General features: G+C 36.8%; 1 protein-coding gene across 3 annotated transcripts; it reads left to right on the forward strand.

Moving 5' to 3' along the window:
* Positions 1-1,401: 1,401 nt before the first annotated feature.
* LOC121268298 (pentatricopeptide repeat-containing protein At5g64320, mitochondrial-like) lies at positions 1,402-7,823 on the forward strand. Of its 3 annotated transcripts, none has more exons than XM_041172510.1 (3): positions 1,402-1,783; positions 4,458-7,062; positions 7,409-7,823. In XM_041172510.1, the coding sequence occupies exons 1-2, from the start codon at positions 1,449-1,451 to the stop codon at positions 6,652-6,654; spliced, it is 2,532 nt and encodes an 843-aa protein (XP_041028444.1). In that variant the 5' UTR covers positions 1,402-1,448; the 3' UTR covers positions 6,655-7,062; positions 7,409-7,823. The 3 variants fall into 3 exon arrangements, with proteins under 3 accessions (XP_041028444.1, XP_041028446.1, XP_041028445.1); XM_041172512.1 differs by lacking the exon at positions 7,409-7,823 and adding an exon at positions 2,197-3,629 and having other exon boundaries at positions 4,458-4,595; XM_041172511.1 differs by lacking the exons at positions 4,458-7,062; positions 7,409-7,823 and adding exons at positions 2,197-3,629; positions 3,718-4,348.
* Positions 7,824-11,397: the final 3,574 nt, after the last annotated feature.

Consider the following 11,397-nt stretch of genomic DNA (forward strand, 5'->3'; position numbering starts at 1 on the left):
ATAGTATCATTATCATACATATTATATACATTAGGGTATATAAAACTTGACTAGCTAATAGCAAGTTATGTACCATGTATAATATATATTGTAAGATTATTAATTTATTATCTAGATTATAATATAGTAGTATGTAACAAGATTCTAATATAATATTTGGCTTGTATTTGAGTGGCTGGTTGTGTTTCTTATTTGTAATTATTCAAGAGTGAATGATTGGATGATGGACATTTCTATTGTACCATGATGGCTCATGGTTGTTCTTACTTGTAAGTTGTTATTTGGGGCCTTAGATGTTAGCTTGTGATTTGACTAGATGATTGAACAATCATTTTATTGTTTTTTGTTGATTTGGGAGTATGAGATTATAATATGAAATTATGAATGGATAGTATATCAAATATTTTTAGTTATATTTTAGGTTTTTTCATATATAAAATCAATTTCTTATTTTTTGTAATATTTTTAGTAAACTTGAAATTTGAAAGCCAAAAAAAAAAAAAAAAGGATCTATTATATATAAAGTCTTGTTTAAAAATTGGCCAAATATGACTGGAAAAAAAAAAAAAAATCCAACTCTGCTCTGACTTTTATCCTATAAATTGGAGTCAAAGTTGGATTAGAGCCTATGTAAATCAGAGTTGGATTTCTTGAACATAAACTTTGACTCAGTCTATGCTTGGCCCTAAAGAAAAATAAGATAAGAAATTTGGTTGCGAAAATAATTTCTCAATCGTTTCTCAATTGTTGTGAAAAAAAAATTCAAAAACAATTTTTATGAAGAAAAAAAATTGAGTTTTTCAAAGAGAAATGTTACTCACTATCCCTTCTTGATAAGTTATTTGTTATGTTTTATTTGTGGATAAATTATTTAATGTCACATTAAAGGAAGTTGAGAAAACAATGAAAAGAAATGATAAATATAATTTCTTTTTTTCAAAATACCATAAAATTACAGAAAAATGCGAAGTTGCCCTTGATTTTTTCAAAATACCATAAAATTATAGAAAACTTGCCCTTGATTTTGCTCCGTCAATTTGACTGGTGTGTGTTTTATTACGTTTCATTTGTGGATAAATTATTTAATGTCATATTAAAAGAAGTTGAGAAAACAATGAATTTTTAAAAAAAAAAAACCATAAAATTATAAGAAAATGCTAAGTAGCCCTTTATTTTGCTCTGTCAGTTTGACTGCTGTGGGTTTTATTTTTTTAAAATAATTAAGAAATTAACTAATATATTTTTTAAAAAATATATATTTAAATAGATTTTAAAACTATTTTTTAAAAAAATTAAAAATGAACTGGGGCCACGCCAGCTGTGTATGCTGGGCGGGCACTAGCATTGTCCATCTCCAGAATTACATGAGTGTACTGTGTACGTAATGTTGGTGACTCAGTAGCAAATCCCTAAACCCTCTGTCTTATCTTCCACATGCAGCAAAATACATGTTAGCTGGTTCAAGAATCAAGTGTCTTCTAAATCCAACTCTGTCAGCCTTCTTTTCTTACCTCATTAAACCCACTCCTTTTGCTTTCTTTTCCTTAGCCTCCAATTCCTATCCATGCAACTCCACAACTTTCCAAAACCCAAGTTTTCTACCCCTAAAACCCACAATATTTTCTCCCAATTCCTCATTTATTTTAAATCAAAATCGTGGCGTGCACGTAGAGGTGGATCCGCCGTCGTCGACCGGTGAGATTCACGCCATCGTTGGCCCGATGTTCTCCGGAAAAACCGCAAGGCTTCTTCGCAGGATTCAGTCTGAGAGCAGCAATGGCAGGTATTGGACCTCCTCCTCCTCCTCCTCCTTCTTTTTTTTAATCTTAGCTTCTGTGTGGAATGGTTGAGAATTTTGAGCTTCGGTTTTTGCGGTTTGTTGATAGATGTTGCTCTTTTCGGCGGGTGCCTTTGTTTTGTTCCAAAGATGATGTCTTCAAGTTCAATATTGAATTGGCAAGCTTGAATACCTGACCATTCGAATGAGAAATTGCAATTGTTATTCGCTAATTTGTGCGTATTATTATTATTATTATTATTATTATTATTATTCTAAAGCTCATTGTTTAAGGGGATTGCCATCTGTTTATTATCCTTTAGAACGGGGAAGGAGTATATTTAGCAATGTACTGATTCATTTGATAAAATGCGGTTTACTTATAAAAAAAAGAATTGATAACATGCGGTTATCACCAGCTTTCAGGTTGAGCATTACAAAGGTAACCTCCAATTGGATAAAACACTGAAGGGTCTTTGTGTCTCGGGAAGATTAAGGGAAGCTGTTGGGCTCTTGTGGATCACAGGAGTGCAAGTAGAGCCAGGGACCTATGCTCTTCTGTTGCAGGAGTGCATATTTAGGAAAGAGTATTTAAATGGGAGAAGAATCCATGGGCAAATGGTTGTTGTCGGATATGATCCAAGTGAATATTTGAAGACCAAATTGTTGATTTTGTATGTGAAATCAGGGCATATAGGAACTGCTCACATTCTGTTCGATAAATTGCTGGGGACAAGCTTGGTCTCGTGGAATGCAATGATTGCAGGGTATGTGCAAAGGGGGCTTGAAGAAGTGGGGTTAGATCTTTATTGCAAGATGAGACGGACTGGTTTTGTGCCAGACCAATATACCTTTGCATCAGTCTTCAGAGCCTGTGCCACTTTAGCAACACTTGAGCATGGGAAGCGGGCCCATGGTGTAATGATAAAGTGCCAAGTTAGGGAAAATGTAGTGGCCAATAGTGCCCTCATGGACATGTATTTTAAATGCAGTAGTTTATCTGATGGACATCAGGTATTTGAAAAGTCTTCGAATAGGAATGTTATTACATGGACTGCCTTAATATCTGGTTATGGCCAGCACGGGAAAGTTGTAGAGGTTTTGGAATTCTTTCATAGGATGAAAAATGAAGGTTTCAAACCAAATTATGTTACCTTTCTTGCAGTTATTTCTGCTTGTAGCCATGGAGGTTTGGTTGATCAGGGTTGGGCATATTTTTCATCTATGACCAGAGATTATGGAATTGAGCCAAGAGGGAAACATTATGCTTCTATGATTGATCTTTTAGGTCGTGCTGGTAGGTTACATGAAGCATATGAGTTTGTTCTGAACTCACCTTGTAAGGAGCACTCAGTGATTTGGGGTGCTTTACTTGGGGCTTGTAGGATTCATGGGGACATGAACTTGGTTAAGCTTGCTGCAAAGAAATTTTTTGAATTGGAACCAGAAAATCCTGGAAAGTATGTGGTTTTGTCTAATGCTTATGCCACCTCTGGGTTATGGGACAATGTTGCAGAGGTCAGGGCTGTGATGAGGGAATCAGGGGTCATAAAGGAGCCTGGTCATAGCTGGATAGAGATTCGAAATGGGTCCCATTTTTTCTTTAAGGATGATAAATCTCATAAACAATCATCAGAAATATATGAGATGCTTAGGGATATGACTTGCATCTTAAAGGACACAGGATATGTTCCTGATTTAAGTGATGACTAAATCATGTTGTGGAAAACAGCTTTTTCCTGATGGACTTATCTCCCTTGCAAAGCAGATATATTTGGGAAATATAAGAGCTGTACGCCTAAAACCTCAAGTGTTTTGTGAAAGATAAAGAATCTGGAAGATCCAGTACCCGGTAAGGCACAACACATACCATTTATTTCTTATGCGCCAAATATTACCTAGTTAGTTAAAACAACCATTATATCTATTACTTTTTTCAGGATTATAAAAAAGCTTTTGACTGCCAATCTACGGCAGGTGGCTGCATTTTCCTCAGTTTTGATGCAATTTATCAGCTCTCAAAGAGAGAACCGAGTGTCTTATGGCCAGATAACAATAAGGGCCCTAATGTGTAGTTTTCAATTTATGAACCCCATCTACAGCAGCAATACAGCTCAAATCTTTGCAAGTCCGAGCGTATAGATTACCCTGCTTTGTGTCACCATAATTGTTTGCATCTCATGCAAGTTGAGTTCTTCCATGAAATTTCCAAATTTCTTTAGATGTGCCTTCCTATGACACATGAAGTTTCTAATGAAGATATATATGGCATGGAATCACTTCCTGTAGGCTCCATATTATTTAGGAATTTTTTTAGGCAACTTTCTGGGTTAAAAGCTTCTGCTTACTAGAGGAATGGGAAAAAAACAAGCAATAGCATTTCAGATCTTTGACCCAATTTTCCATGTGTCTTGAACTAAAAATCACAAGTTAAAAGCTAGACAACACGTTTGCAATCTCATTTCTTATTATTGCTTCTGAATCTAGGTTTTTTTTCAATATGTTGCTTCAATTTAGTTGAAGATATTGTTTCTGGGCCAGTCCAAAACCCGATATAATTTTTTTTACCACAGTAGGATCCTGCTTCACTTTGGTATTTTTTTTTTTTTTTTTTTTTTTGTGTGACAAAAAGAACATTGCTTGAAATTTCTCTGATGTTGAATTTATATTTTGTTGGCAGGAGGAGCTTTGGTTCTGTGCTAGATATAATTCCCCATGCTGATTCTGTGACCAGATTAACTGATCATTATGAACTTTGTCATAGACGTGCTTTCTTCACCTCAAGTGGGGCTGGTAGAGATTTTACTGATACAGCAGGGAATGATGACAATAGATCAGAGTCTGACACTGAGTGGGAAAGGTTAATTAAACCTTTTGACCTCAAACAGCTTAGGAAGTCACTTAATCAAATCAGCCCCTATCAGCTATGTAAATTGCTTGAGCTACCCCTTGATGTGCCCACATCAATGGTGATATTCAAGTGGGCGGGTGCTCAAAAGAGCTATTGCCATTCGTTTGATGTGTATTATACGCTGGTAGATAAGCTTGGGGCGGCAGGGGAGTTCAAAGTCATAGATAGGCTGCTGGGGCAGATGAAAGATGAAGGGATTGTTTTTAGAGAGTCCCTTTTCCTCTTAATTATGAAATATTATGGAAGAGCTGGTCTACCGGGACAAGCAACTAGGTTGCTTCTGGATATGAGGGGTCTTTATTCTTGTGAGCCAACCTTTAGATCTTACAATGTTGTGCTGGATATATTGGTGGCTGGGAATTGTCCTAAAGTTGCACCAAATGTTTTCTATGACATGTTAAGTAAAGGCGTTTCTCCCACTGTGTACACATTTGGGGTGGTGATGAAAGCACTTTGTATGGTTAATGAGGTGGATTCCGCATGCTCTCTTCTTAGGGACATGACAAAGCATGGTTGTGTGCCGAATTCAGTGGTATACCAGACTCTGATACATTCACTCTATAAGAGTGAAAGAGTGAATGAAGCTTTGAAACTTTTGGACGAAATGTTTCTTATGGGCTGTGCACCTGATGTTCAGACCTTCAATGATGTTATTCATGGCCTTTGCAAGCTTAATCGGATTCATGAAGCGGCAAAGTTGGTTGATCGGATGCTTCTTCGGGGGTTTTCTCCTGATAATATAACTTATGGAGTTTTAATGCATGGGTTGTGTAGAATGAGGCAAGTTGATGAAGCGAGGTCGTTGTTGAACAAAGTGCCAGTTCCAAATGTTGTGCTCTTCAATACCTTAATCAATGGGTATGTGACCTGTGGAAGGTTTGAAGAAGCCATGGCTGTTGTGAATGATTTTATGCTAAATACCATCTGTGTCCCAGATGTCTTTACATTTAACATACTGGTTCGGGGACTTTGCAAGAAGGGTTGTTTGGCTTCAGCTCGTGAATTGGTTAATGAGATGACAACTAGGGATTGTGAGCCTAATGTGGTTACATACACAATATTGATAGATGGTTTCTGCAAAGAAGGCCAACTAGAGGAAGCTGGTGAAGTTTTAAATGAGATGTCAACAAAGGGTCTTAGTCTGAATACAGTGGGATACAATTGCCTTATATGTGCTCTGTGCAAGAATGAAAAAGTTCATGAAGCTTTGGTACTGATTAGTGAAATGTCTAGGAAAGGATGTAAACCCGATATATTTACATTTAATTCTGTAATATTTGGACTGTGCAAGGTCGGTAAGATGGAAGAGGCAATGAGAGTCCACCATGATATGTTACTGGAGGGTGTAATTGCCAACTCTGTGACTTATAACACTTTGATTCATGCTTTCCTAAGAAGAGGTGGGATCCAGGAAGCCCTTAAGCTTGTGGATGAGATGCTGTTTAGAGGGTGCCCTCTTGATGTAATCACCTATAATGGCCTAATGAAGGCACTCTGTAAAGCTGGGGCTCTTGAGAAAGGGTTGGGACTGTTTGAAGAAATGATGAGTAAGGGACTGAATATCAATAATGTCTCATGCAATATTTTGATCAATGGTCTTTGTAGAGTTGGAAAAGTACATAATGCACTTGAGTTTCTTAGGAATGTGATTCATCGGGGTTTGACACCAGATGTAGTCACATACAATATCCTGATAAATGGTCTATGCAAGATGGGGCGTCTTCGAGAGGCCTTGAATCTCTTTGACAGAATACAAATTGAAGGAATCCGTGCTGATGCTATTACTTATAACACTTTAATCCGTTGGTACTGCACAGAGGGCATGTTTGATGATGCTTATTTATTCCTGCGTGAGGGTGTGGATAATGGTTTCATACCTAATGATGTGACTTGGCATTTATTGGTCACCAATTTTGTTAGAGAAAGTGCCATGGAGAGTCAGACCTTTACCTCAGCTTTGTTTTAGTGTCTACAAGGAAGTGCTGCTCACATAAAATGATCTTTTTTCGGTATCATGAGTTGAGCTTCTTGTTTTGAATTTTCTGGGACATGCATTTGAGAGATTTGGACCCTTGCTCTCTGGCAGAAATTATTCTGATGGTAGGAAGGTGATTCCAACATGGTCTTTTCTGTGATTTTATTTGGGGGAAATGGGTATTTCCCAAAAAAGGGCATTTGGAGCTTCATTTGGTTGCATTTGATTTATCTGGACATGTTCATACCTGCCGATTGGACTTTGGGTTGGTATGCTGGGAAAAAGTCGGCTAGCTGTTCTCTGTTTAGTGCATCAGAGTCTTGCAATGTTGAAGGGAGAAGAAGGTTTTAACCATTAGATGTATATGTCGAAGGGGAAATGATCATAGTGGAGCTTGAGGTGATCATATTATCTTTTACTCGTGTGAAAACTATTTTACTGATGCATTTCTTGTACTTCTTTGTTTACTTTTAGAAGCTTTTGTTTACTTATGGAACTTAGTTGTTCTTGCACAGTCCAAACTTCATAGCTGCATTTTTTTTTTCTCATTATCAAATTAGGGAGTCAACTTTTCTCCTCCACTGAAACTTTGTAGGAAATCTTGATTGTCTGAATTGTCTTCCGAAAATCAAAAGTTTTGTTGTGGCACTCAGGGATGACCATTATAATATTCATGTGACGTTTGGAGACATGGAAGGAATTAACCGTTTACCTGTTTTAACCCACTCCTTTTTGTTTGTTTCAGTGTTCGGCCCTTGCTAGCCAGAGAAAACGTTTCAAATCCTTATCATGGAGCAAGAAAACATCTTCAAGTTTGGGACTATGTGCTCCTGAGGCTGCGATGTTTGTGTTGAAAAATCACAAATATCTGTATCTTGCTTCGTTGCTTCCATACAGAAACTCAGGAGGAATGCAGTGAAACTCGGAAAGAATGCAGTTTCGGCTGGCATTGCAACAAATATAGCTAATTTCTGCTTAAATTATACCGTTACATTTATCTCCATACAAAAGCTATTCTTTTTCTTCTCATATGATACAAAACTATTAGATGTATTCTTGGTCGCTCTTGTTGTACAACATTAAAATACAATTGTATCTTATCATTCTCGGCAGCGAAATTTCGCAATCCAATAAAACAAAAGGCAGCGGATTAAGTTTAAGGTCGTTCTACAGTCACCGATGATTCCTTCTGATAAATCCTCCGGACTGACATGACATGCCACTTGGTTTTATATTTTCTAAATAAAAAAAAAAAATACGAAATCAATTTGAAATAACAAACCGTCGCACGCACTAACCCAAAACCCATATGATGCATGCACGATATCCTCCCTCTCCCTCCGTCCGGCATTGGCCTCCAGTCTGCGCGGCAGCAGAGCTCCATTTCCAGCGCTGTCTTCCGGCTTTACACTGAAGAGTAAAATAAAGGTTTTCTGCAAATATTGGCATGCAAAATCTATTTCCTCCGTGGTATTGTTAGCTCCAATAGCAATATTCTAGAGGAGATCAATTTTAATTTGATCTTTTATCTGTTTCAGTTCTTATATATGTCTTGCACTATTTCACTTTGCACAGACCGACCTTCCATTGGTTGGAAATATAGCACCAGATTTCGAGGCGGAGGCTGTTTTTGATCAAGAATTCATCTAGGTAGCTTATAAAGCATGATAATGAAAATCGCAGCAGTGCTTGTGGTTTTCTCTTTGAATTATATTGGGTCCAAAGCACTTGGGTAGAATCTTATATTATGATATATATTTCTGGACCCAAATCCAATTCTCATGCTCTTTCCAAGTTGTAGATTTGTGCACATTTCCATATAACTAAATCATCTTCCTTTCAGGTTAGACTCTCCGAATATATTGGAAAGAAATATGTCATGCTATTTTTCTACCATTTGTATTTCACATTTGTTTGTCCTACAGGTCCGTTTGATACTGAAATAATGTTAATTGAACGTTTATGTGCTAGTGGATGCTAAAGTTTTCCCTTATTCTCAATTCTCTTATTCCTCATTTGCAGAGATCAGTGCTTTCACTGACCGCCATGCAGAATTTCAGAAGCTAAACACGAAAATATTGGGGTCTCAATTGACAGTGTGGTAAGCCATTCCCTCCATTTAATTGAAGGCTTTAAAGCCCATGGTCGACTACCCTCTCTGTTTTCCACTTCAACGAATTTGTTTAAAGTCAATAAAATTAGACTATATTTTTAGCTCAGAAGCTTATTTATAGGGAGTTTTCTGCTGGATCAGCACCTTCAATTTATGCGTTGTAGTGTTTGATCTACAAATTGTGGGGTTTTTGATTCTGATGTGTTTGATCTACTAATGTTAGGGTGTTTCGGACTGATTTGTTCAGACTCTCTACGACCTATGCAGCAAAACCTTCACGCCCTCACAGACGCCACTTACCTTTTCTCAAGCTGTCCGGAGGCTCTCTTCTCTTCTGGGTTAGTCACAATCTCATTAACTCCATGAATATACATGGTTTTTACATGTATTTTTGGAAGTGGCTTTGTTGCAGTTTGCCATCTAGATCCAATTATCTTATTTTCAATTTGGTGAATTTGTTTAATGCATGCCCTGTTGTTTGACAAGCATCCTACGAAACTAACCAACAACCAACTCCCCCAAAAATAGGACAAGAAAGAGACCAAAATTCAAGTACATAAATTATTTATTATCACACCCAAAAGCTCAAATAAATCACAATCATCTTCAATAGTTCCATATTTTGGGTCCGAGTGAAATTCAAGATGAACAACCATCTTAACCTCTCAAGGCTGGAGAAATGGCAAATTTATAGATGTTTTCTCCCCGCACCGGTAGTGAAATTCATTTATTTGCAATCTACGAACTTCAGTCTCTAAGTCTAGCCCTTGCATGTGTTTAAAGGTCTGGTGCTGTGCCTGAAGCATTGGGAAATGCAGGCTTTCTTTTATAAATTGAAGATCTGAGTATTGTTCCTTCAAAAAATCCATATGCTAGTTTAGAGATTCTCAGTAGGATGTCAACCTGAAAAAGGTAACAAAATTTCATTTTGCGTTGCTTCCTTTATGGCATTTAGAAAATTGTCTCATGCATTGAATGATACTCTGGTAACGAGGCCATCGCGATTCACATAAACACAAAGCTCTCACCAAGAAAATCTGCTAAAAGCAAGTCCATCATAGCTGCCGTAGGCATCAGTCAAGCACATAGATTCAAGAAGCTATGTCCTGGACCAACCAATCAAATCCCTCCAGCAAGCCCCTCACCAGTGTATGCACTACATCCCACAATGTTCCTGTGCCGGGTTTTGTCCATTGCTTCCAAGTTCAGTACCTGTATAAGTATGATAATTACCATTTCAAGATATTAGAAGTTAGCAATATAGTAGAAAAAATGAAATAATGAAATATATTTGGATAAATGCCATTCGTTTGAATAGAACAATAACCTCAATGAAAAAGAAGAGAAATTCAGCCTCATAAACTCATTAATACAAAAACCATTCTGTTGTAAAACGGTTACAAAAACATTGAATAATACTTGATGAATTGAATTACTAGGAGACGTTAATGTTAATGTGAATTTGTTTGATCATTTGTTAATAATGTTATTGGGTCATTTTAGAGCTTTCTCTGGCTGTGGCCTTGGTTTCTGCTGTTAGGCTGTCCTTTTGAGCATACCATCATGCTTTCCAGCATATTGGCAGGCATTTCCTGAAGATCATACCAAGATTTTTTTTAAATTAACATTTATAACCACAAATCATTGACTTCAAGGCTGGGTCAATAATATTATACATTCACTTTTCTTAATAACCACAAACATTTTCTGACTTTTCTTAAAAAAAAAAAAATTCCCTTGTATATGATTTCTTTCATATACAAGGTATTACTTTTGAGTTGATCCTTATTACTTATTTTTCATTTAGGCACAAAGAGGAGGATTGCATCTCTCGAATTAGCATGATGATCTACAGGTGTAACGCCCAAATGGAATATCCAAACTACATGGCCTATACTCTAAAAGGACTAATCAATGATATAATTGGAGTCTTATTGGAACCTTATAAAGAGCAAGAATTTTTCCTTCCCAAGTAATGTGAGATTTCATTTACCACCTATCCTTATCTTTATCATATGGAGTATCACAATCTCCCCCTTTAAATTCTCGATGTCCTCGTCGGGCCCGTCTGTTGTAGGTGGCACGACTCAAGTTCCATATTTCTGGTTGGATAGACTCTGATACCATTTGTAACGCCTCAATGGAAGACTCAAATCACATGGCCTATACTCCAAAAGTACTAGTCAATGATACAATTGGAGTCTCATTGAAACCTTATAAAGAGTAAGAATTTTTCCTTCCCAAGTAATGTGGGATCCTATTCACCACCTACTCTTATCTTTATCATATGGGGTATCACAACAGGTTTATTTATAAATGATGCAGTTTTGGTGGATATGACTATTTTTAGTATATTTTGTCTCCATAAACATGTAATGCTATTGTAAATTCCAAACATTGTTGATTAGTACGGTTTTGTTATTCTTCAGTATTTCAATTCTTTATTGATAAAGTTTGATCTTCTTTTTGTAATGAAAATGGCTGTTATATATAAGAGAAATTCCTATAGGGTGATGCAAAATGAAGCCAACGTGTTTGGCATCATTTCAGATAGACGTGTTTGGCATGGCATCTTGACCTCATTTTGAAGCAACATGTTTGGCATCCTTGTTTTTTGTTCT

This window comes from Juglans microcarpa x Juglans regia, chromosome 5S, assembly GCF_004785595.1.
Source record: "Juglans microcarpa x Juglans regia isolate MS1-56 chromosome 5S, Jm3101_v1.0, whole genome shotgun sequence".
NCBI classification, from domain to species: domain Eukaryota; kingdom Viridiplantae; phylum Streptophyta; class Magnoliopsida; order Fagales; family Juglandaceae; genus Juglans; species Juglans microcarpa x Juglans regia.